The following is a 23,063-nucleotide window of genomic DNA, read 5'->3' on the forward strand; positions in this document are numbered from 1 at the left end:
GGTCGGGGGAGTCGGGGATGACCGCGAGAGAAGCACCGAAAGATATACAGAGATTCTTCGGTGTTTAGAAGCACGCGGCGCTCCTTCCAACTTTTATTTTCATTCCGAGGCCCTGAACTTTTCGTCGCTCCTGGAATTTTGTAACTTTTTGCCCAAAGTTTTCTCATCGGGGGAGGGGCAAAGATGCCTTTACGAAACGTTTTTTCGAGCGAGTCGGTTTTTTAATTGGCTAGAAAATTAGGCAAATTTCATAATTAATTGGTGGGTGCAAATCAAGCGGTTATTTGAAATCGGTGGATTCGTGGCGCAGCCTCGATCGATTCCGCGAGCCGATTATCATATTCGAGCCTCCCAAATGATTTTCGTTCTAATTGACCTTGTCGAAATAAGAGGATGCGATGGGCTCGCATTACCGAGTTTTTACATCGTAACGCCATCTATTTTCATTCCGAATTATAAAAGTTTAAAGTTTCAGTGAAATTTGAAAATTTAGCCTCTGTTTTAAAATAATTTAATGTGAAGGATAATAAAATATCGGGAGAAGCGACAGTTCGGGAACCTCGGAGAACGAAGTCGTTTAAAAAAACAAAAATTTATTGTTATTCGTTTGAAATTGAATTTGAAGATAAAGAATTTGGAATTTATTTCATCCGATCATGTAGTATAAACATTTCTCAATTTTCATTCCTTCAAATGGTTATCAAGTTTTTTTTCTCAACGAATGGGGCTTTTTATTTTTCCTCGTTGCTTCACATCCGCAGAAATTAAAATTATGAGTTTCACGGCCTCAAAAAGTTACAAATGTGTTGAGAATTCTTGAATTTTTAATTTTTATTGAAAAAAAAAAAAACAAACAATTTTTGACTGTTTGTAGCTTCGTTTATTCACTCGTTGCCATGGCTGAACGCAGTGAATGTGTGAGTGTATTTTTTTTTATTTTTTTTTTTTAATGTAAAATTTTTTTTAATTTTTTAATTTTTTAATTTAAAATTTTTTAATTTTTTTGTTCAATTTTTTTTGTAATTCATTTTCTGGGATACAAACAAATATTATTTACTGGGAAAACATTTTTTTTCAGACACAGACACACATATTTCTGGTACGCGTACAATTATGAATAAAGTACTTAAAAATGGTCCCTGGCATGAGTGGATGAGTGTCCAGTATGGGCAGTGACTGGAGTCATTGTGCGTCAAACATTCGAGGAGATAATCAAAGTATCTTCATCACACATAAAGCGTCGATTGATGGCACTGAAGTCTTTTGATGATTCGAATAGCTTTTTCTCCGAAAACTCGATCGTCCAGCTTCATATAATTATGAAAAAGAAATTCACTATCTTTTCGTACGAAAAGACAAATTAAGTGAGACGAGATTTAGAATTTTTGTCATTCACCAATTTACAATGCTTTTCAATTGTAAATTCGTGAATTTAAAAACTTTTAATCGAAAACTCCGAAATGTGTTTAAAAAACTGTCACTGCGGGGTAAAAAGCTAAATTCACTTAAAAAAGTTTCTTCTGGTAAGGTACCAGCGGTCGGTAAAAAAACTTCGATTTTCGAGTGTGCAGAGATCGATGGAATAAAGTGACTCGTTGAGTGAAGAATCGTGAATAAAATTCGCGATTATCGAGTATCTGATTCGGACACTAAAAAACCCGGAATTAAAACATTTACAAAGGAGTCACTTTTTGAAAAATGTTTTTTTTTACCTAGAACTTAAAAACCTGAAAAAATTCGCAAAAATGAGATTTTTAGTGAGAAAAATTTGGAACGTTGAGCCAACGTGAACACGCATTTTTTGCAGTGTGAAAAAAATTTTCCACGAAAGGAAAAAAGAATAAAAAAAGCTGACAAATTATTTTGGATTTTAAATCGTGTTCCGACAGAGTTACAAAAATCGGTAGAATACGCCTCGAAAAAAAGAGAAATTGTTACAAAAATGCAACACTTCAGTCTCGTAATTATCTAGACAATCGATTGTTTATAAAGTTTATAAATTGTTTACGTGAAATAGGCAAAATCAATGATTCAAAGCCCGCTCTGTTTGTCGTGAATTTCATAAATGCGCGCGTCGAACGTTCGGTCGTTGACGCATGCGCGAATGGTTATCGGGCGGGCCGACCATTTTGTGTGTGATCCTTCGGATCCGCGGAGCGAGGTGCTCGGCATATATGTATGATGAAAAGTGCAACACCCAATGGGGTCGTATGCGCGGAGCCTTTTCCCGGAAAACCGGCTTGATCATTGGACCTCGTGAGCTCCGGAAAATCGCCTATCGAGCCGTCAGTGTTCCTGCTCGTGGTGGTGTAGTCGCGGTCATCGTAGTCATCACGGTCCTGATGAGTCACACACGTATCAGCAGGTGTAAATTTCTATGCGGTGTCATAACAACTTTAGTCAGTCGGAGTTTGTCTGATAATGCGACGGTTGTGCGTGTTTTTAAGAGTGCGTGAGTGTTTTTAAGTATATTAAATTGAAAAGTGAGTTTTCCGTTGCTCGGTGTTATTTCCTCGTGTGTCGTTTCCTCCGTCTCTCTCTATCTCTCTCCATCATTTCGCAGCCTGCTTTTTCCGCTGCTGCAACATTGGCCGGACAAGCTTGGGAGCTCTCGCGGTCCTGGATGGATCATCGTAAAATCTATAAACACGCGAAAGTATCATGAAAAATAATAAAGAAAGGGAAGAAAATGTAGTGTTTGTGTGGCGATGAGTGGTTATAACTAAGAAAATGAGAAAGGGATTCTCGTCAATCTCTTCGTGACAGATCCGTAGTGAAATAAAAAGTGAATAATGTGCGTGTGACAACCGAGTGTTTTCCTTTTAAATATTGATTTGTGCTGCGAAAAAAAAAACTAGTACTCGTCCAAAACCCTTTTTATGTGTCTCAACAATGAAAATTTATTCGATGAAGATTCACGACGTGACGGATCCTGGCTACGAGGGATGGCTTCAAACAACCTAGCGCAAAAACGTACGTGGACGTTTTCGATTTTACTACCAATCCTACTACACTACTACGCTATTCTCGATCTTTCTTCCTCTCGTTCCCAAATCGCTCTTTCTATCTCCTTCTCCTCCTGCTTCCCCTTCCCCCCCCCCCCTCCCTTTTCCCCTTTCTATCTGGCTGTCTTTCTCTTCCCACCGGAGACGTCAAACTCGGCTCGTATAGTACGTATTGTCTGTGTCGCAAACATCGTGGTTTCACCGGGAACAATATCGTGTTGAAGCTCATCGTGTGTGTTATTCCTCCTTTTCAATATATCACACGACTTTCGGTGTACGTATACAATTATAAAAAAAACGTACATACGAGCGAACTTCTTTATTTCTCCTTGAAATCTTTTCAATCGTTACGGGCTAATTGATTTCTTACGCGTGGACGTGTAACTCACGAAATATTGCACCAGTGCGACGAGTGATTTTCGCGAGACACGAGCAGTGAGAAAAAGAGAGCGGAGAGGGAGAGAAAGAGCAAGAGAAAAATAGAGAGCAAAAAGCTTGTCTGCAGGAGCATCTTTTTTTTATCATTACATCGCTCTAGCGGCGATTGTTTCTTCGGAGGCGCATGGGCGTGCATGCAAGGCACAGGGCACATTCGTTAATTCACTTCTATTCCGTGAATTCCTTCTTACCAAAACAAAATTCGGTTAGTCCGCTTAGTTTATGTTGTTGCTGTATAATTAAACGGGAAAATACGACATTTCGGGGAATTCGAGGACGAAGTGGGATTACTCGATTTCTCAGTTTGCCGAATTCCAGTAAATACTCGGTATTTGATGAACTCTTTGTGACACCGGGATTAAAAAATTTTGCTCAGTTCATTCGAACGCTCATTTATTTCGAATAGATTTCGACTATCTACGTCATTATTGACACGTCGAAATCACGATTTTTCATTCGCAACGAAGCTGTACGTAAAGTTATAAAATTTTCATAAATTCGAACACTTTTTTTAGGCGATATTAAAAATCAGAATTTCATCATTTATTCTCGCCTCTTATGACATTAAACATTTTCAGAGCATTGCACACAAAAATTGGCTCTGCAAAAACTAATCGCCCCTGGGAGAGAGAGAGAGAAAAAATACAAACTTTCCTTTGACCTTTGTACGATATTGTACAGTGCCACGGAAAAATATTTTATCAATAACGAAAAATTCTTCGCTATTTCGATTTCAATTTTTCATCACTCCAAATAAAAATCAGTTTCGCGTTAAATTTTAAGGGCAGCACCTTCAAAGCGTTTTCAGTTGACGAAAAAATTCGTAAAACCTTAGGAGAGAAAAAAAATGTGAAATAAAATTTAAAAAATGAGAAACAGCAAAATACTGAATTTTTTTTCCGTCGAGTCAGCTATGATCAAAGTACATTCGCACGTTTTCACCGATTTCTCATTCCCATATTACATTTAACTTGGAACGTTCCCACAGAGGATTGAAACTGGTTTGTTTCGAGTCGGGAATAATTCATAAAGCACAGCTCTCATGAAATATATTAATATTACTGATAACTGGTCTCAACCGCGCACGGAGACATTGCAATTTCGAAAGCTTTGACAAACCCAAGTTTGGGTCGGTTCGAGCGATTGGCGGCCGGCGTTTGTCATTGAATTCATCGTAAATTCATAAAAACTTGCTCGGAATTATGTGAGAAGCGTACAGCCGTGAGATAATAATAACCGTACAAAGCGAATGACGTAAATTAGATAAGAGCATGAATGCATTCTATTCATAGGAAACGGTGTAAGTTTGAGGCACGAATAAAAAGCATGCCTGCTGTCTTTTCTTCCACCCATCACCGATATTTTATTCATTGTTTAATAAAATACGCTTTTGCAGATTTGGAAATTTGATACTTTTAACGGAAAAGCTGAAAGACTGCGCGCGGACGTTCCAACCAAAATGGACCACTCAATGGGGGAAAAAAGTGCAATTTTTACGACTGAGTGTAACGAGCAGACAAACTGTTATTCACAGGTAAAAAATAGAGAATCTTTTTTCCTTATTTCAAAAGTTATTGACGATCGTTTTTTTCCGTTTTCTGATTTTACAACGCGCTCATCGTTCTTTCCGACTTCGGAACCGTGGCTGAAATTCTCCACGAAATATTCCACATTTTTCACGAATACCAATGGAAATCCGGGTGGAAATTCCCTGTTGGAAATACAACGTCGATTTTTTCATTCACGGATTGCCGAAATTTGTACTGCACCGATTCCAATCAACAGAATATCACGAATTTTTTAATTACTTTTCGAAGCCCACGAGGAGCCAACTATTCCAGAAATGTTCACTTTTGCTCCGTCAAATTTGTCTCGTGCCAAGAACAAAGTCTCATTGATCGGGAAAAACGTTATTGAAAATGGAATTTCTTTATTTTATTTCGTTGCAGGTAACAATGCAGAATGTTCAGGAAGACTCGAGACAGTCAAATAGATTTTGAAGGGAGAACCGATAGTTTGACTCCGAAAAGATATAAATTGTCATGGATTCACCGCCTTCTTGTTCACTCAGCGCTACGGGACCGCTCAGCGAATTTGGTAGCAGCGGGCTTGGAGGCTCCATATCCAGTGATTCGGTACGAGCTCATCTCGCGATTGAGGTACACATTGTTCTTTCGGGGGAAAGAAAATGGAGGAGAGTGGAAGAATATTAGGGATTGTGAAAAGAGCGACTCGATAATTGGTCAAAGAGTGAAACTTTTGTCTTTGAAAACGGGGTTAAATTTGTGAGTGGAAAAAGCGCGCTTGGTGGAATTTAATAATGAAGATTTGCGCATAGATTGAAAGTTGGTGTAAAGCTTGAAAAATGAATTTTTTTGGGATCCCGAAGGCATTACAAGTACGAGAAGGGATCTGAACAAGGAAGGAATTAATTGATTTTCTGGTTAAATTCCAGATGCAGGAGAGCGACATAGAAAGCAAATCATTGTCTCAGGACTCGTTCGATTATTCGGACGGGATGTGTGGTCAAAATTTCAATACACTAAAGAAAGGTCCAGGTTGGACGGATTTGGAGGGTAAGCTGGAGGTGGAAGTGGTGGACGTGGCGATAAAGCCGCCGCCGGAGTTCCAGGACAGTCCTTCGCCACCGGACTCGGTAACGTCGAATCCGCCGTTGTTGTGTTACGGTCGGCACTCGCGTTTGAAAGCGCCACGTTGGATCGAGGAATTTTCAAGTAACCTCGTGAGTCACATAGTGGAGGAGGCACTGGTGATATCTTGTCGTATATCTTGGCCGGAGGGGCGTATTGCGCCAATACCAAATCCGGTGCCAGCAATAACAACGAGTATTCACAATTCGAAGCGTTTTTGGGCGACAGATTTTTTAGGGTCGTCGTCGTCGCGTCAAGGAACAGCAACGATTACGATAACGCCGTACAACACGTTGAATCGTCCGAATTCGCGTTGCTCGTTGGCATCTTCGCGTCTCTCGAGTTCTCACAATTCGATAAATACCTCGGGTCTTTGCAACAAAGCTGACGACAGCAGTTTCATAACGTCGGCAATGTCGCACGACGTGTTAACGACGAGCGAGATAAGCGACATGTACAACGTGCCCTTTGACTCGGACATTTACACGGTGCCGATAGACGTGGTGCGACCTCTGCACGAGTTGCCAACGCCCCAAAGGCCGAAACGTCATCGACATCATCGCAAAAGGCGGAGAAACGTCTCGGCGAGCTCGCAGAGCGAGCTCGAAGCCCATATACAACAGGCACGACATTATTGCGGTAAACCAAGGGCCATTACTCACGTCATCAAGTCCCAGAGACTCCTCGCCGAGGTGTGCTGCAACGAGAGTGGTAATGGCAAGCGTCACAGTGTACCGGGCACCTCGGGCCGCCATAGTTCTCGCACCTCCAACAGTCATCCGCACAACATCGGAGAGCCGATACACATGACGCTTCACGAGGTACGACAGTACCTCGAAACTCTATATTCGAGCTCGAGCGATTCGAGCGAGAACAAAATAAAACGGGACAAAGTACCGATTAGTCAGACACCGATACATCTCGCTTTGCCAAAGGGTCTTAGTGTAAATAATAATAATAGATATAGCAATCCTCACACTGACTCGTCGACCGATACACCGATATCCAACAAAAGTACCAATGGACTCATCAACAATAACAACAACAATGGCAACGTTAGAAAACACAAAAAAAATACGCTCGTCAGTATGAAACACAAAAAAGTCAAGGACGATGTACACAAGGAAAAAGTCGATACTGATCGCGAAAAAATGAAGAAAAGCCAGCGCAATTTTTCGCTGAATCTCAAACAAACCCTGTGCAATATATTTAGGTTTAAAAGACTCGGCTCGCCTGATCATTTCGTTGAAAAAAGAAACAGCATCGTTCAAGGCGACATCGTCGAAGAGGACGAAGGCGACTCCGATCAACATGCCAATAATAATAACACGACCAACGACGTTGAAAATCCAGTGCAAAAATTGCCTTTCTTCAGACGTGCCCTGCCACCATTGCCACGTAGCAACGGACAGATCAACGTCGAACAGGGAGAGGACGCTCTCGCTGCCATTGTCTCAAAACCCGATTCCCCCAACTCTATGCGCCATTCATCTCCACCCAGAGACGACGAGGAGGCTGCTGAAGATACGAGCATGGATTTTGCTGCCAGTATCGAAAAGGTCAAAGATGTAAGTTTTATCAAACACGATGACTTTTCGTTTGGTTTCATCGTTCAATACACGATTTGAGGGATTACGAACTTTTCAATATCAGAAGTTTAGACGCACTTTCAATCGTTCTGTCGAAATCGAGGAAAATTACCCTCGAAACGACTCTCAATTCGTCACGAAGAACATTTTTTTATCCTAAATTTCAAAAACTGTGCTAAAAAATCATCATCCAGTTTTTATTCATTAAAAAATGAAATGACTCGAGCAATGCCATGGATTTTGAAGTTTTCGCAATTTTCACATCGAGCCACTGTTGATCGCTGCCAACAAAAAATGCTTTGCAACAATCGCCCCTGAATCCCATTTTCGTTGACCCTTTGACTCATGTTTTTGCCTGACTGAATTCGGTTATCATGAAAGATAAAAAAACTGTGCTATCTCCAAAACGATTTGTGGCAAAAGTGTTTTATTTTTCTCGTCTCCACATCACGGAATTCGATCATAAAAAATATTATGGAACTGAATTTCGCCTTTTTAAGTACAACGAAATACTTTTTTCTGTCCGATTTATGAATTTTCATAATTTCAACCTCTTTTCAAGTCAATCGTTGTGGGGAAAACAAAAATGAGTTGCCTGCAGTCGAAGTAAATTACAAATACGGGAACACGGATCATTCGGTTACGGCACAAACTTCATTATCGATATTTCTCAGAAGCTTTTGTGCATGTACTTGTTTTTACGAATAATTATTTTATCGTCGCAGTACGGTTGGTATTGGGGTCCGATGTCCGGTGAAGCTGCGGAGAAAATATTGTCGAACGAGCCGGACGGTTCATTCATAGTTCGGGACAGCAGTGACGATCATTACATATTCTCACTGTCGTTCAGATTGAACAGTTGCGTCCGTCACGTGAGAATAGAGCATGATCAGGGTGAGTCAGGAGTAAAAAAAAAACAAAATAGAATTGACAAAGATTAAAAAAGATTAAAGGAGAAAATTGAGGAGGAAAAATATTGACTGAATGATTTAAATGATTTAGGTAACTTCAGCTTTGGGAGTTGCACGAAATTCAAGTCCCACACGATTGTGGATTTCATCGAGAACGCGGTGGAACATTCACGGAGCGGACGCTATTTGTTTTTTCTTCATCGGCGTCCAGTCCTCGGACCAATGAGGGTTCAACTTTTACATCCGGTATCGAGATTCAAACAAGTACAGAGTCTTCAGCACACGTGCAGATTCGTCATATTGAAGATGGTACGCAGGGATTTGATACCGACGTTACCGCTGCCTCGTCGTCTCATAGATTATCTTAGTACGCCGCATTACTACAGCGAGCAATTGGCAGAGCAAGACGATCGAGCGGAGTCACCGGTCAGTTCGTCGACCGGTGAATTAGAGAAGATTTGTTTTACACCGCAAGGCCTATCGTGAGGTACAAATACGTAATTCGTACTGCATCTCGTCTTGACATGTAATTTAATAATAAGTTTAAACGATTTAAACGATTAATGCCAAGAGAAAAAAAAGATAAGGGAGAGAGAATGCAAAGAAAGGAAACAGAAAAACGAAAATGAGCAAACGTTTTTTCGCATTCGATCTTACGCGATAGATTGATAGGATGTGGCAAACTTACGAATTGCGAAAACACACGCGCAGGCATGCGGCCACACATACACACACACACACACACACACACACACACACACACACACACACAATAGCATTGAATATTAATTAAGTGGTAGACGATTTTACAATCAATTCATGAATTTAATGGCCCGCATTCAAAACTTGCTAATTCGAAAAGGAGACAGAGAATTCATACGGTTTTTTTGGTTAGCTATTGAAAACTAATGGCAACATCATGTTTGAGCTTATTGCGAAAATTTAAAGTAGCAAATTTTCGGAATAAGCCTTCTTCGTACACGAGCGAATTGTGAATACGGACTATCATTGATTTCATGATGATTTTTACATGTATATTTATTGAATTTTCACATTGAGGTATAGTAGGTGATAATTAATGAAAAGAAAATTGAAAGAGACCAGATACTACTAAGGAAACATATATTACGAGCAGTATCGAAGGAAGTTTCTTTTTCATTCGTCATAAAAGTTTAAACCGTGGGGATTTACAGACTCATGACGATAGGACTTTTGCTCGCGGGCTCGCTTCAGAGTTTTGCGTTTTTCATCAATTATTCCATCTTTTCCGTCTTTCAGCGAAATACTGATTCAAGAGTTGGACTTTTCCAAGTTCAAATTTGTAGCTCACAATTTTGTTTGAAGATTTTTATTATTTCAACGAAATTTTCGGTAACTTTCTTCTTCACAAGTGTGAATCCCACATATTTCTCAAGCAAAGATTTTATTGGCTTAGAATTTCGAAACTTCGCAGTCGACAAAAAATGTAAAAGTTTCAGTCTTTTTTGTGACTTCGCAAAACTTTGATAATTCGTATTAACAATCCTTGAGAAATATTGATGTCGAAAGGGAATGTTTTTCAATGTACAGGGAAACCATTTGCTCGTCACGTGCCATAAAATTTTTCATTTTTCTGAATGATCATTTTGTTTAGCACATTCCTTTTTATAGATTTTTCTGAGACTAAATATCTTACAACAATTCATAATCGCACAACGAAAAAAAAATCGTTTGTTATTCTCATTGAACAACGTTTTGTTCATACAATTAGTTGATAATTTCATAATTGCAAGTCACAGAAACGTTCTAAACGTAGCTGAACATCATTACATTTTTTGTAAATCGTCAAGTACCGAAATTCCCATAAATTCATTTTTACAAATATTTTTAACATTATTTTACCATGAATACGTAAACCGCCGGATCTATTTTAACGTGCCATACATATATATATATATATATTTATTTATATAATAATTGCATCAAAATTGTCTTGTATGAAAGCTTCGGAACAGCAAAAATCATCATACCGTAAGGGGGTAAAGTAAGATCATGATATACATCCGACAACAAGAAATGGACGAAACTACGATAATTTAATAACCGCAAAGATGAATATTTAGGAGTATAAGTAAAATAATTTTGATCGACCGATTGTTTGACTTTTGGACCGATGCCAAAGATGTAAATAAAAATCATCGCGATGACACACGATCCTAAAAACGAGGTATAACCACTTTAGCAAAGCATTAAACAAGCAAATCTCGATTAAATTATTCGCGTCGTCTCGTTTCGAGGGCAACTCAATCATACTCGTAATTATTTCGTTGAATAAATTCTTTCAAATGAATGGGAGGAGGGATAGAAAAAAGGAAACGAAACATGCTGAAAAACGCGCACACGGTAACGATCACAAAAACTATGGAACGATGAACGAATTGTACGACAGAAAGGCTAGGAGGGGGGGGGGGAGTATGGGTCAATTGTTTTCACCACCGCTCCTTTGCTACGATTTTCCTTTATTTCACGTTTACATCAATAGTTAGCTATATTATCAAAGTGTTATTTCAATTGTCCCATAGTTTATAAAGCAAATATATGAATTGCCAATCATACAAAGTAGCCGATAGAACCGCGATGATTGAAAGTAAAATATATAGTCTGCCTTCAACGCACGAAACGAAATGAAAGGGAAAAACCGAGGTCGAGATATCTCATTTGTTCAATTTCCAATAATCGGGCGCGAACTCTCACCGAAACGAGACCGAGATAAAAAGTTGAAGGGAGGAGAGGATAATAAGCTAGGCAAAGTGATGAAGTTCGCGATAAAAAGTTTGTTACTCACGTGTACGAATAGAAAATTTTTATTCTCTCTCCTGTTATGATAAGTTAAAACGTTACAATTACGTAGATTTTACGACACGTCTGTGATTCTTGCTTGAAAGGATCAAGCACCGGAAGCGTGAGCAAGCGACGAAGAGAAAAAGGTTGAAACGATTATACTTTTTAAATGTGCGCGCCGGCACCCGCTTCTTCGTTGATAAACGAAAAGAATTCTATGCAATTTGAAGATTCAGATTTAAAAAAAAAAAAAAAAAAACGGGTGCATGATGTAACGTGATTTAATGGTATCGTCAAAAGTACCTGCCCACCGACTATACGAGCGCAGGTCTGTCGCCAATGACAGTCCGCGAACGTTGTTGAATCATTGTTACGACGAGAGAGTAACGGTTTTACTAGTCATTATTGAACGTTGTATCTAAAAGACACGAAAAAAAAAAAAACAAAAAAAAAACAAATGAAATTTGGGGCATCGAAGAAAACGAGTCAATCGAAGTGATTTGTCTTACTGGATTGCTGGGCAATCGTACGTGTGGTAAACATGTTTATTTTTTCATTACCGCTTCGAAAGCACCATCCTATTTTATTTTATATATTCGAATTACATTCGATTATTATTTTTATTCTTCCCACGTTGAAGTCAGCTTTCAGCTTCCGTCCCATGGACGGGTTCGGTGTTCAACACTTAAAATTATTCGAGCCCCTAGAATTTAAGTTTTGTAACCAGTATTTTTTTTTTTTTCTTTTAATTTAATTTTATTTCGTATGTACATATATATATATATTCGTGAAAGTACACGTGAAACATGTACCACACACATGCTTTATTACGAATCATTAAAAAACTGAAGTAGGAGAAAAATAAATGTTACACACTCGCTCGAAAAAAACTCCATTTTCGTTAGGAATTATGTCAAACATTATTTCCTGTGTAAACGTCGTTTGAATATAATTCGACAGTTTTACCGCTGTTACATTCGAATAGTCCGGTTATTAAATTACTGTCGCGATCGTTCACGAAAACCATATTATAAACGTCCAGCACGGATTATTAAATTCATTGTCATCTTCATACTATCCAGATCTCCTAGTCTAAAACGTTTTATCACCAAGTTCGATCGCTACTAGCGTGAATTTAATGAGTATACTGAATGAAATGATGAAACATTGAAAAAATTACATGAAGGATGAATAACGGCGGGATTTTCATGACGAAAGACAAAAAAATTTTGACCATCTTTGACTTGAAAAAAAAAAAAAAGAAGAAAAAATGAAATGAAAAAAGAAAATAATTTGAATAAACTTAAAAGAAAATAGGAAAAATCATATGACAAGAAGAAAGTAAAGTGCATAGTGTTGTTTCAAGGATGAACGATTGCTGATACAGAATTTATATTTTCTTTCGGATTGCCAGAGTATTATGAACGAACGACGAACGAAAAATTTTATCTCACGATAATAATCTGAAGTTAATCTGAAACTTAAGGGACATGCAAGAATTAAGTAATAAACAAAACAAAACAACAAAACGATAAATAAATAAATAAAATAATAATAAATACACGACGAAGAGATAAATCCAGCGTGAAAATCTTTTATACACTTCGTACTGCACCGAGCTATGATAAATAATAATAAACACCTTGAGTGACATTTATAAAAATAAAATAACAGAAACAAATGGAACTTGTATCGTGGCCCAAATGTGGCGAAAGAACCACAATCATTTCGGCATTTTTCGCAACGCGTTTCAACGAGGATGACGAACGAAAAGATGAAAAATAACAAACAAAAACGAAGAAATGATTTTTGTTTCTTTGTGTAACGTGAAAAGAAATTGAAGGTTACCTACTTGAAATAACCGTAAATAATTAAACGAAAAGTGAAGGTGAAGAATTAAAAGAAAAAAAAATTAAATGAAACACGTGAACATATGCACATGTCATTTTATTTAATCTATTTCATAGAGAACGTGACATTAGCGTAGTCGATGATAGTGGAAAAAGTAAATTAATACGAAAAAAAAATTGAAAAAAAAAAAACCCCTTAATTATAAGACACAACGGCTGAATCGATTTCGGGTGGAAATACAAACCGGAATATCCTCTGAAACGAAAATGAAAGAAAATCGAAAAAAAAATAAAAACAGAGTCAAGGAAAGTGAGCATCCGTGATGGAGATCGTAGTAGCCACGGTTGGAGGAATCATGTCGAGAAATGAAAAATTAAAAATTGCGAAACGCATTATTAAACGCATATGAAATAATCCAATTCGACAGATATGTGCGACTGATATTGCTTTAAAATACGTATAATATTGTATACACACTTCCATCCATACAAAAAAAATGCTTAAATGCAATGATGACAGGAAGATGAATAATTAATGATAAACTAAAAAGTAAAAAAAACGAAAACGTGAAGAAGGAATATGAGGAAAAAATGAAATAATAAAAAGAGCACAGGCATAATAAGCCCCTTCTTACGATTAACAATTAATTTATTGTACGGTGGAGAAAAAAGTAATCTAAGCCTAATTGAATACGCATGTAGTTGATTAACAACGTTTGTACTGCAATGTTGACATTGAAATAAATTTTTGAGACCAATCTCTCTCTTCTCTCTCTGTCATATTATGAATAACCATTTTTTTACACCATTTTCATTTTGATTCCAATCAAATGAGTTATATTTAAAATGCTTTTTTTCTTATAAAACCGAATAGTACTTAATGTTCTCATTTCATCAGATAAACTTCAATACTCATCGGGCCCTCAAAAAATTAAATGGCTGAACGATATCACAAATTTCAATGTGAAGAGATGAATATTTTAAACAGATTGATTATTGACCGAATAGTATATTAATTTTTTTTATATTGTATTTAACGAACATTGGGTGGGATAGACATTTGAGAAATATTTTTGAGTAACACTATATAATTACTTGCGAATATCAACTAATACTTAATCAGTGTGTTTGTGAAGTTTTGAATATTGTTAAAAATTTTCAGAGATTATCTAATCGTGAACTTTTACGTTGACAATCAAATGTAAATTTTAGTTGAAATAGTTACAATGAAATTTGCAACCATTGACAAAAGAAATCTAAAGGTTAGTACTGCCTAAATCCTTTCAAATTTTATGAGATGCAAAATAAACTAATTCTTTCGAAGAATAATGTGCTATAATTGTTTGCGGTAGGTTAGCTGTATATGCATTAACATGGCGAATGTCACGATATGTCTAATTCTCCGATTCCCAGGTGCCATGCAAGCAATGACCTCTTGAAATTACGAATTCACCGTATTCTGGATTTCAAAAATGTACTTCGATCGGTTCACACTGTTTTATTATATCCGATTTTTATGAAAACATTCGTAAACACAATTTTGTAAACTTTGTTGAATATTGAATTTAACCCGCAAGGTTAACACCAAGTTTTCCGGGGTAGTTTAAAAACGTTGCTGAAATGAAGCCACACATGCTCAGTAAATGCTATCTCTTGAATTTTATTACAAACGTGGGTGATCAGCTGACAGTGGTGGTGGGGCTCCCAAGCTTTGTCCCAAGTTCGAGAAACGCAGGCTTTCTGTCTGGGTACATTGTACGAGAACCGGGCAACTAAATTGTTTCGTAACCAGACGGTATGCACGCTACCGGCTGTTTTTTCTTTAACTAAAACCGTCTTTTCGCGTGAGCTAAAATAGAAGACTATTTCATCTGAATTAACTCGAACGAAATATTTTCAATTGCCATGCACTAAAACGCGGATAAAAAAAATCAATGCGAAGCGTTGTTCAACACTATTCCGCTCATTTGCGTTCTTCGAAAAGGCCCGCAAAAGGAACGCAAAAGCTCGTAATGAAACGAATCAGTGAAATTATCTTTTAACAACACAATGTTTTTTAACTTCGACAAAAGTGACTTCTTTTGAAATTGAAATGCAATCAATTTCATTCTCTCGAACAGAAATAAGAAATTAAACATTGAATTTCTTTTCTCTTGCCTCAAAAACAAAACAAAACAAAACAACAATGTATCTGCAAAGCATTGCTAATGCTTTAAGTATTATCACCATAGCTTCGTGCTTTATACTTAAAGTGCCACAAATTATAAATTTAATTAAATTGAAAACAGCAGTTGGGATATCAATGTTGAGCTTACTTTTAGAGTTGACAAGGTAAGTTTTATTCTTTTGTATTTCATCACAATCAATCTCATTGAAACTTCATATATATACTTTATGCGTAACATTCATAAACAATTCATTGAATTCAATGACATCGCCCTATTGTTTGTTAATGAAAATACCCCTGGAAGTATTGTCCATAGGTGATCACAAGTTATAAAAAAAAGAAAAATAGTGTTGGATTGTCCTCAAGCACAAAAAAAATGGAAATAGATAAAATTAACTAATTGGAAAGTTATTGATGCTCAATTAATGTTTATGTTGAGCTATCAATACTGTTGGTTACTGTATACCAGAATGTTAACACAAAATTTCTGTGTATAGTGTTTATGTAAAGATTGCCTGCACGACTGTGAAAGCATATTTGTTTTCGTGTATTGATAAGTCTTCAATAATATCACAACATTTTTATTTGAAAAATTTGGACCATTTTTTCTGGTAGTTTTGAATTTTCTTGTAATCTTCCCTGGTATTTCATGTTTATTTAAAAATCAATCACTCCAAACATACTTTGCAATTCATATTCATTTGTTAATAATTGCTAAAATAATTTTATTTAAATTTCAGTTACACTGTGATGACTAGCTACAATTACACAAATGGATACTCAATTCTTTCCTACATGGAATACCCTGTGATACTTGCTCAAGAATTCGTCCTGATATATTTTGTTCTGAAATATTTGAATCAATTGAATACACGCTCACTAACAGCTGCTATTTTTTATTTCATCTTGAGCGCTTGCCTAGTCTTTCAAGTAATACCAAAAATGATACTCACGTTCATGGCAGTGAGTATTCACAGTAAATATGTGATAAGATAATATACAATGCGATAGGAATAATAAGAATTTTCGTGCAGTTGTGATAACAGATTAACCGAATTTCAGTCTATCTGTACACCAATATCGGCATCAAGTAAAGTAATCCAATTGCTGGCAATTTTGAGGGCCAAAAATGCTGATTCCGTGTCTCCATTGACCTGGCTCATCTCTGCTTTTACAAATCTGAGTAAGCCTTTAATTGGATTCATTTTTTAATTTTATCTTGTCAAATTAAAATCAAATTTGAGCTTTGATTATTTAGAATGTAACGTCGAATTTTACTTTTTAAATTTTATTGTATTTAAGGCACTTCCATTTATCTTCAAAAAGAAGTAGAAAATTTGTGATAGAACATTTTTTTTTTCATTGCAGCAAGAGTGTTTACGATATGGATGGATTCAGCGGATCTTCTTCTTCTAGGCAATTTCATTATTTCAGTTACACTGAGCTCGAGTATTATGTTCACAGCTCTTTACTACAAGTCACGAGCCAAACGCGAATGAAAATTCACTTTAAGTAACTCAAATATAAGACGACGTGTGGGTGGTAAAGGAAATGTTATTTTTACGTATGAGGGGTACGCACGTCGTGTAGCTTACGTTTATTTATAGACGACAAAAGTGACAGAAACCTGTCTTCATACTCATGTAAATAAAAGATATATTCTAACGTATAATTATTTTTAAGTATAGAAAAATAATTCTGAAAGATCAATGCTCTGAAAATACAAAGACGATTTATCATTATGAATAAGCCAGAGTAAAATTAAGGGAGTTGTTTTCTCGACCACACTACAAAATTTATGAAAGAAATCCATGTAAAAAATTTTTGTATGGTTCCGACCTTGATATCGTGACTGAATTTCACTGCTCTAATCAATTTAGAAATCCAATCTTTCAAACAAAAAATTTCGTGGATAGAAGATGCAAGAGTTGCCATCAATAATAATTGACAGTCTGGAATAAACGTATTTTGAGATTATCAAAGTTATTGAAATGATAAGTAGGTTATTATTCCCATTGAGATTTAAAATATTTTTTGAGCCATTCTTCAATCTTGAGTATGAACGAACGTCTTGCTTTGCCTGATTGGAAACGTTCTCTCTAATACTTGGCACCAAGACACTACCACGTCTCTCGATCGTTCGCTAATTTTGTAGTGTTATGATCATTATTAATGGAAACGACATATAGACAGTTTAGAATTCAAAACGTTCTCCAATTGTTAGATATATTGACGTATTCGTTGATATAATATTTTTTTAAGTTTAGGTCAAAGAAAATGTCAGCAATAAAAAGAATTGTGAGTTTATATTTAAAGTAATTTTTATTCACTGTCAAAATGAAATTCATTTTTCCCATTGTACTCACCATTTATTGAATTCCAAATGGCACCCGATTTTGAACGAAAAATACAAATATCACGGTGACTTGCGCAAGCGCCAAAATCGATGCGCGTGGATGTCACACCGTCATTCCCCACCTTCATTCTTCATTCGGAATCGTACTATATCCTGCTATATCCCAATCCTACAAATACCTAACGAACTGCGTTCACTACTTCGGCAGAAATATTTACTGTCCTGTCATGATTATCGTGTTGAAGTTTGAAAAATAATAACCCAATATAATGGCGGGCTCAGCACTACGACGTTTAATGGCAGAATATAAACGTGAGAGATTTTTCGAATATAATCCGCTAATTTTCTACTCGCAACCACGTCATTCCTCTGCAAATTCAAATGTTATTGATGCACAAACACTCGGAATTTTCTTTCCAGAATTAACCCTAAATCCACCGGAGGGTATAATTGCAGGTCCAATTAATGAAGAGAATTTTTTCGAATGGGAGGCTTTGATAACGTGAGTTATATCGAATAATTGGAAAAATATAACAACAATGCATAACCTCAAAATTGTTTGTGCAGCCTTTTCTACATCTTTACAAGACAATTTTTATCGAATCCGATTACCAAACAAATCAAAGATTCTTTAAAAATAATGGCATTTAACATATATTTTTTGACAATAATTTTTGTAAAAGGAAAAACTCGAAAAAAATTCGCGCCGATTCGAAAGAACGCTGACTTATCGACAAAAATATTTTTTCCTATTTGGCTTTTTCAACTGTTTTTTCGTCCAGATTCATTCTCAATTTAATTGAAAAAAATCTTGACCTTGTCCGCGAGTGACAAATTTTTGAAACTTCTGGCTTTTCAAATACCCATAAATACTCAGAAAAATATTTTTTTTCATTTTGTTCAACAGTGGTCCCGAAGGAACGTGTTTCGAAGGTGGTGTTTTTCCAGCTAAACTTATTTTCCCACCGGATTATCCTCTGAGTCCACCTAAAATGCAATTTACCTGTGAAATGTTTCATCCAAACAGTAAGAAAAATTCAATTATTTCTCATCCATTTTTTCACGAAAATGAATAAATAACGTGAAAAAAAGCATTTAGAGCGAGTTGTTGACGATTTTTTGGAAAAGAAATTTAGCCTGTATTAAAAAAATCCGAACGAATTCATAAAAATCGCTTTTCTCATATAAAAAATTTGGAGCGCTGGACGAAAATGTACGCAGACTTCCTTCTATGGTAATAAAAAAACTTTTTCGAATCTGGAAAACTTTCCAAATATTCTTTAAAGGTACTACACCATAAAAAATTTCGAACGTAATCGAACAGCTGAAGAGTCAAACCCAATTCTAATCGATATGAATTGAAGAAATCAAATTTATTGAAATTCGCTGAGGCAAACGTAGAAAACAACAATAATTGAATAAATATTTAAATTTGTTAGTTCTGAACATCATACTTCCAACGAAATAATTAAACTTTCTATTTATGTTACTAAAGATGCTTTTACAAAATAAATTGTTTCAATCGAGCTGTTAGTTTCAATAATATTTTTATCAGTTTACGCAGATGGGCGAGTCTGTATCAGCATTTTGCATGCTCCTGGTGACGATCCAATGGGCTATGAAAGTAGCGCTGAAAGATGGAGTCCTGTTCAGAGCGTTGAAAAAATATTGCTCAGTGTTGTGAGCATGCTGGCCGAGCCGAATGATGAAAGTGGAGCGAACGTCGATGCTGCTAAAATGTGGAGAGAGGATCGACCGGAATTCGAAAGAATAGCGCAAAAACTTGTTCGCAAAACCCTTGGCATTCCAACTTAAGAAATTATACCGTTCATTTGAAAAAATCCCACTATTAATGATCGAATGATGTAACAGTGCAGCGACAGACCGATAAATAAGAAATAATTTTTCGTTATACTAAGGTGAATATTATTTTTGTTTTGTTTCGTAAATAGGATCGATATTATTGGATATTAAAATGACTTGTAGCATGTTTTTGTTTACTGGCCATTTTTTCATCAGACCTTAAAGGCAGCTTTCGCGCCCACAAATTCCATTTTTCCCAAAGGACAAGAACGTGAAGATCGCATGAGCGAGTCCCAAATTTTATAACAAATTAGAAAAATTCCTTATGAATAATTTCAGTTTTGTGTACATTTTTTGACAAAAAATAAAACAGAACGATTTATTTAGTGATTTCTCGAAAACATGGGCAAACTCAACTCGTACGAAGTTTACTTTCAAGGAAATTGAGGCATTAGAATGAAAATGATGTCACCGCTTTTAAACCGATTGCATCTTATAAAGTGAAATGTAAAAAAAATCAGTTAAATTTTCAGACAGTTTAGAAGCGTCGTTGCTGAGAAAAATCAATAACAATTTGGGCCAAATAACATGTAATCTTATGGAAGTCAAGACACATTCAGTGATATCTCCGTTAAAAATGATGCTAAAAATATGAAATTTTTTGGGCAACATGAGCAAGGCTTGCCGAACAATGTCAATTTTTTTCAGATTTATTAGGAGATTTGCTGAGATTATATTAATAATAATCTGTTTTCCGTGCAGTTTTTTGAGGCTAGGATCGTCACTGTTCGTGTTTTCGACTGAGCTTTCACCAGTTTTTCGTCTTTTTTTCCCCAACTTTTCTTTAAAGTGTATGCAACATTGCCAAACTGTAAACTGGCCTAACTTTTGAAAGGTACAGGTCATCACTTTTGGGTAAAAAAAATGACTGTACAGCCTCAACTTCCTTAAACACTTTTTATCAAATTTAATTGAAAATGTTTCACAAACTGAAAAAAACGGAATAATCAGGTAAAAAAATAACTGGAAAGGATTTTAAACGAATGAAAATAGTTACAGTTGGTTCAAAATCAACGAGATTTTACGTTTTAATCTTTTTTTATTGTAAAGTTTACACTTTATGTAAGTGGAGCTGCAGAGTATCCTTGTGGGGTATCCTTTGCAACCTTAATGTCCGAAGACGGCTGAGCATGATGGATTTCTTCTTTAGGCTCAACAACAGAAACGTTGTCGGGCAGAGGCTTCTTAGGCCCAGTTTTGCCATTAGGATCCCAAGGCAACATAATTTTCACCTTGATTCCCAAGACTCCTTGTCTCAGAAGCACGTGACGGGTTGCCGTGTCTACGTAATCGTTGGTCGGCTCACCAGAGTGGATCATAAGTCCATCAACGAACTTCATGCTCTTTGCCCTCTGACCTCTCAATTTTCCACTTACTACCACTTCGCAACCCTTTGCTCCGGACTCCATTATGAAACGAAGGACTCCGTAACACGCTCTGAAAAAAAAACAAGGGCAAACGTGAATAATCTTGGTAGTTCCAAAACTTAAAAAATCTCAAAATTGCTTTTTGCACCAAAAAATCACTAGTAGGAAATTTTCATTTCAATATTTATGCTAAGAAATTTATAAACATGTTTGGTTTTTCTAATTTGACATTTAGCAACTGCAGTCCTTGGCAGGCTCTCATCATTACTTCTTTCATAAAGTTTGAGTCACTACACAATTACAGTAGACACTGCTCTACTTCAGAGCTGAAAAATGAATAGAATCGCATGTAGGAATAATCTAATCCAACGTAAGTCAATAGAAAAAACTTCTACAAGTTTTGCATCTTCAAAAACGATTCCCTATCGCAGATTCAAAATCCTTCATAGTTCTTAATAGATGTTGAATTGATGAAACCCTAATAACATTTCTAAATTGAATTAGCAATGAAGATGAAACTTATCAGCCAGAATAAAATGAAAGTTTGAAGATTTGCATTTCTAATCAATAATATTCAAATTCATATGATTGTAATGAAGCACAAATCTCCAGCATCTCCCTTTGGAAAATTTCAAAAGATATTGAACCTTTTGGTGAAATTAAAAAATTCGTTGAATTGATAGAGAAAGTTTGAACATTAACAGAAAAGTGTTCCGTTTCGCTATCTCATCTTAAATATTCACAATTGGAGTAAATCTAATAGTTTTGTAGCAATCCAGAAATTCAAAGCTAAAATTCGTTCTAATCAATTCACAGTACACTAAAATGCTAATTTTTCTCAGAATTCTAGATCTCTCATGCATACATTGTTGAAATAAAATATGAAAGGCAGTTTGCCTGCAATTAGTACCTTCTGACAGCAAGACCACCGATCAATTTGTAACGGAGGGACTCTGCCTGTGCAATGGCACAGAGACCACGAGTGGCAACTTTTTCGGCGTAAAGTTCAACGGATTGTTCCTTGAAGTCAAATCGCTTTTGAACTACAGAAGTGAGCTCACGAATTCTACGTCCCTTTTCTCCGAGTACACTTTGGGTATGTGTAGCCATGAGAATGATTTCAGTACGAGTCGGGGTGACACGAACCTCAACACCGGAGTAGCCATCTTCAGCCAACTCACGAGTCAGAAACTCGTTCAACTCAGCCTTGAAGACTCCGTCTCCTACGAACTGAAAATATAAAAAAATTGGTTTACGCTGCCACAAAAATAGATAGAACTTTTTCATAGAATTCTAAATTCACAACTGTTCAGAATAAAATGAAATCAAAGAACTGAGATAATGATTAGTTATGCATAATTCGACAGAAACCGTAATCATTTGTCGATTTAAAAAAAAAAAGGATGAATATAACCTAAAAAAAATACGTTTACTGTTATAATGACAATTTTCGTTTAAATAATTTGGTCGAAGTGCTAAAAATGTAGAATTGTACACAAACACTCGGGAGCTTTATTAACAAACATATGTCACGAATTTGTAAAAATTTGCATCAAAATGATGAAAAATCACAAGAACGACGAGCGACCGACAGCTTATTTTTATCCGTGTCATCCGGCCGGCAAACATCACTATTTTCAGAGTATATTTAAAAAATCATGAAACTTATTCTTCGCAGTTCCATCAACACAATGTATTTTTCCATTTCTTCTTCAAAATTAATTGTATTAACCATCACCAACCTTCCGTTTCTTTGAGATTGATCGAGCAGCCATGTTTAGTGGTGGCACGAGAAAGAAAAAGAGCGTGACAGCGAGCAGCGAGCGTCCACGATTGGAAACGGAAACTGCGCGATTCTTGAAAAAATGGACAAGGATAGCGCACAGGTTCCGTGTTTCTCTAGCCGACATTTGAAACGGAAAGACCATTCCGTTTCTAATGTTAACGCTTGTTGGAAATTAGTTTAACAAACAAATCCACGTGAAATTGGACAATTTTTTTTTAACTTGAGTCATCATGAATTCTTAAACGCCTATACGAAGAAAA

At 36.3% G+C, this 23,063-nt stretch overlaps 4 protein-coding genes across 7 annotated transcripts; 3 read left to right on the top strand and 1 right to left on the bottom strand.

The window, feature by feature from the left end:
• Nucleotides 1–2,632: 2,632 nt before the first annotated feature.
• Nucleotides 2,633–14,022, top strand: LOC122419392 (uncharacterized). 4 transcript variants are annotated; one of them, XM_043433916.1, is made up of 6 exons: nucleotides 2,633–2,973; nucleotides 4,840–4,977; nucleotides 5,393–5,602; nucleotides 5,899–7,662; nucleotides 8,409–8,577; nucleotides 8,686–14,022. In XM_043433916.1, exons 3-6 carry the CDS (start codon nucleotides 5,486–5,488, stop codon nucleotides 9,078–9,080), a joined length of 2,445 nt encoding a protein of 814 aa, XP_043289851.1. In that variant the 5' UTR covers nucleotides 2,633–2,973; nucleotides 4,840–4,977; nucleotides 5,393–5,485; the 3' UTR covers nucleotides 9,081–14,022. The 4 variants fall into 4 exon arrangements, with proteins under 4 accessions (XP_043289851.1, XP_043289878.1, XP_043289867.1 ...); XM_043433943.1 differs by having other exon boundaries at nucleotides 5,905–7,662; XM_043433932.1 differs by lacking the exon at nucleotides 2,633–2,973 and adding an exon at nucleotides 3,174–3,279.
• Nucleotides 14,023–14,948: 926 nt separating this feature from the next.
• On the top strand, nucleotides 14,949–17,740 carry LOC122419413 (solute carrier family 66 member 3). The gene is made up of 4 exons (XM_043433954.1): nucleotides 14,949–15,595; nucleotides 16,172–16,394; nucleotides 16,494–16,614; nucleotides 16,800–17,740. The coding sequence occupies exons 1-4, from the start codon at nucleotides 15,450–15,452 to the stop codon at nucleotides 16,928–16,930; spliced, it is 621 nt and encodes a 206-aa protein (XP_043289889.1). The 5' UTR covers nucleotides 14,949–15,449; the 3' UTR covers nucleotides 16,931–17,740.
• A 171-nt stretch (nucleotides 17,741–17,911) lies between these two features.
• On the top strand, nucleotides 17,912–19,777 carry Ubc7 (ubiquitin conjugating enzyme 7). The gene is made up of 4 exons (XM_043433965.1): nucleotides 17,912–18,099; nucleotides 18,208–18,289; nucleotides 18,695–18,813; nucleotides 19,343–19,777. Exons 1-4 carry the CDS (start codon nucleotides 18,057–18,059, stop codon nucleotides 19,600–19,602), a joined length of 504 nt encoding a protein of 167 aa, XP_043289900.1. The 5' UTR covers nucleotides 17,912–18,056; the 3' UTR covers nucleotides 19,603–19,777.
• Nucleotides 19,778–20,653: 876 nt separating this feature from the next.
• Nucleotides 20,654–22,914, bottom strand: RpS3 (ribosomal protein S3). The gene is made up of 3 exons (XM_043415495.1): nucleotides 22,760–22,914; nucleotides 21,928–22,247; nucleotides 20,654–21,087 (listed from the first exon to the last, which is right to left on the bottom strand). Exons 1-3 carry the CDS (start codon nucleotides 22,790–22,792, stop codon nucleotides 20,709–20,711), a joined length of 732 nt encoding a protein of 243 aa, XP_043271430.1. The 5' UTR covers nucleotides 22,793–22,914; the 3' UTR covers nucleotides 20,654–20,708.
• Between the last annotated feature and the right edge of the window lie 149 nt (nucleotides 22,915–23,063).

This window comes from Venturia canescens, chromosome 1, assembly GCF_019457755.1.
Source record: "Venturia canescens isolate UGA chromosome 1, ASM1945775v1, whole genome shotgun sequence".
Lineage (NCBI taxonomy): Eukaryota > Metazoa > Arthropoda > Insecta > Hymenoptera > Ichneumonidae > Venturia > Venturia canescens.

What these genes read in the sequence shown, in the direction of transcription:
- LOC122419413 (XM_043433954.1), top strand. Translation starts at nt 15,450, where the DNA reads ATGTATCTGCAAAGCATTGCTAATGCTTTAAGTATTATCACCATAGCT. An exon ending in TTACTTTTAGAGTTGACAAG is followed by an intron (nt 15,596 to 16,171) that starts GTAAGTTTTATT and finishes TTTAAATTTCAG; the next exon opens with TTACACTGTGATGACTAGCT. An exon ending in CTCTGCTTTTACAAATCTGA is followed by an intron (nt 16,615 to 16,799) that starts GTAAGCCTTTAA and finishes TTTTCATTGCAG; the next exon opens with CAAGAGTGTTTACGATATGG.
- Ubc7 (XM_043433965.1), top strand. Translation starts at nt 18,057, where the DNA reads ATGGCGGGCTCAGCACTACGACGTTTAATGGCAGAATATAAAC. An exon ending in TTTAATGGCAGAATATAAAC is followed by an intron (nt 18,100 to 18,207) that starts GTGAGAGATTTT and finishes TTTTCTTTCCAG; the next exon opens with AATTAACCCTAAATCCACCG. An exon ending in TGAAATGTTTCATCCAAACA is followed by an intron (nt 18,814 to 19,342) that starts GTAAGAAAAATT and finishes TATTTTTATCAG; the next exon opens with TTTACGCAGATGGGCGAGTC.
- LOC122419392 (XM_043433916.1), top strand. Translation starts at nt 5,486, where the DNA reads ATGGATTCACCGCCTTCTTGTTCACTCAGCGCTACGGGACCGCTCAGC. An exon ending in GTATCGAAAAGGTCAAAGAT is followed by an intron (nt 7,663 to 8,408) that starts GTAAGTTTTATC and finishes TTATCGTCGCAG; the next exon opens with TACGGTTGGTATTGGGGTCC. An exon ending in GAGAATAGAGCATGATCAGG is followed by an intron (nt 8,578 to 8,685) that starts GTGAGTCAGGAG and finishes TAAATGATTTAG; the next exon opens with GTAACTTCAGCTTTGGGAGT.
- RpS3 (XM_043415495.1), bottom strand. Translation starts at nt 22,792, where the DNA reads ATGGCTGCTCGATCAATCTCAAAGAAACGGAAG. An exon ending in CAATCTCAAAGAAACGGAAG is followed by an intron (nt 22,248 to 22,759) that starts GTTGGTGATGGT and finishes TTATATTTTCAG; the next exon opens with TTCGTAGGAGACGGAGTCTT. An exon ending in GGTGGTCTTGCTGTCAGAAG is followed by an intron (nt 21,088 to 21,927) that starts GTACTAATTGCA and finishes TTTTTTTTTCAG; the next exon opens with AGCGTGTTACGGAGTCCTTC.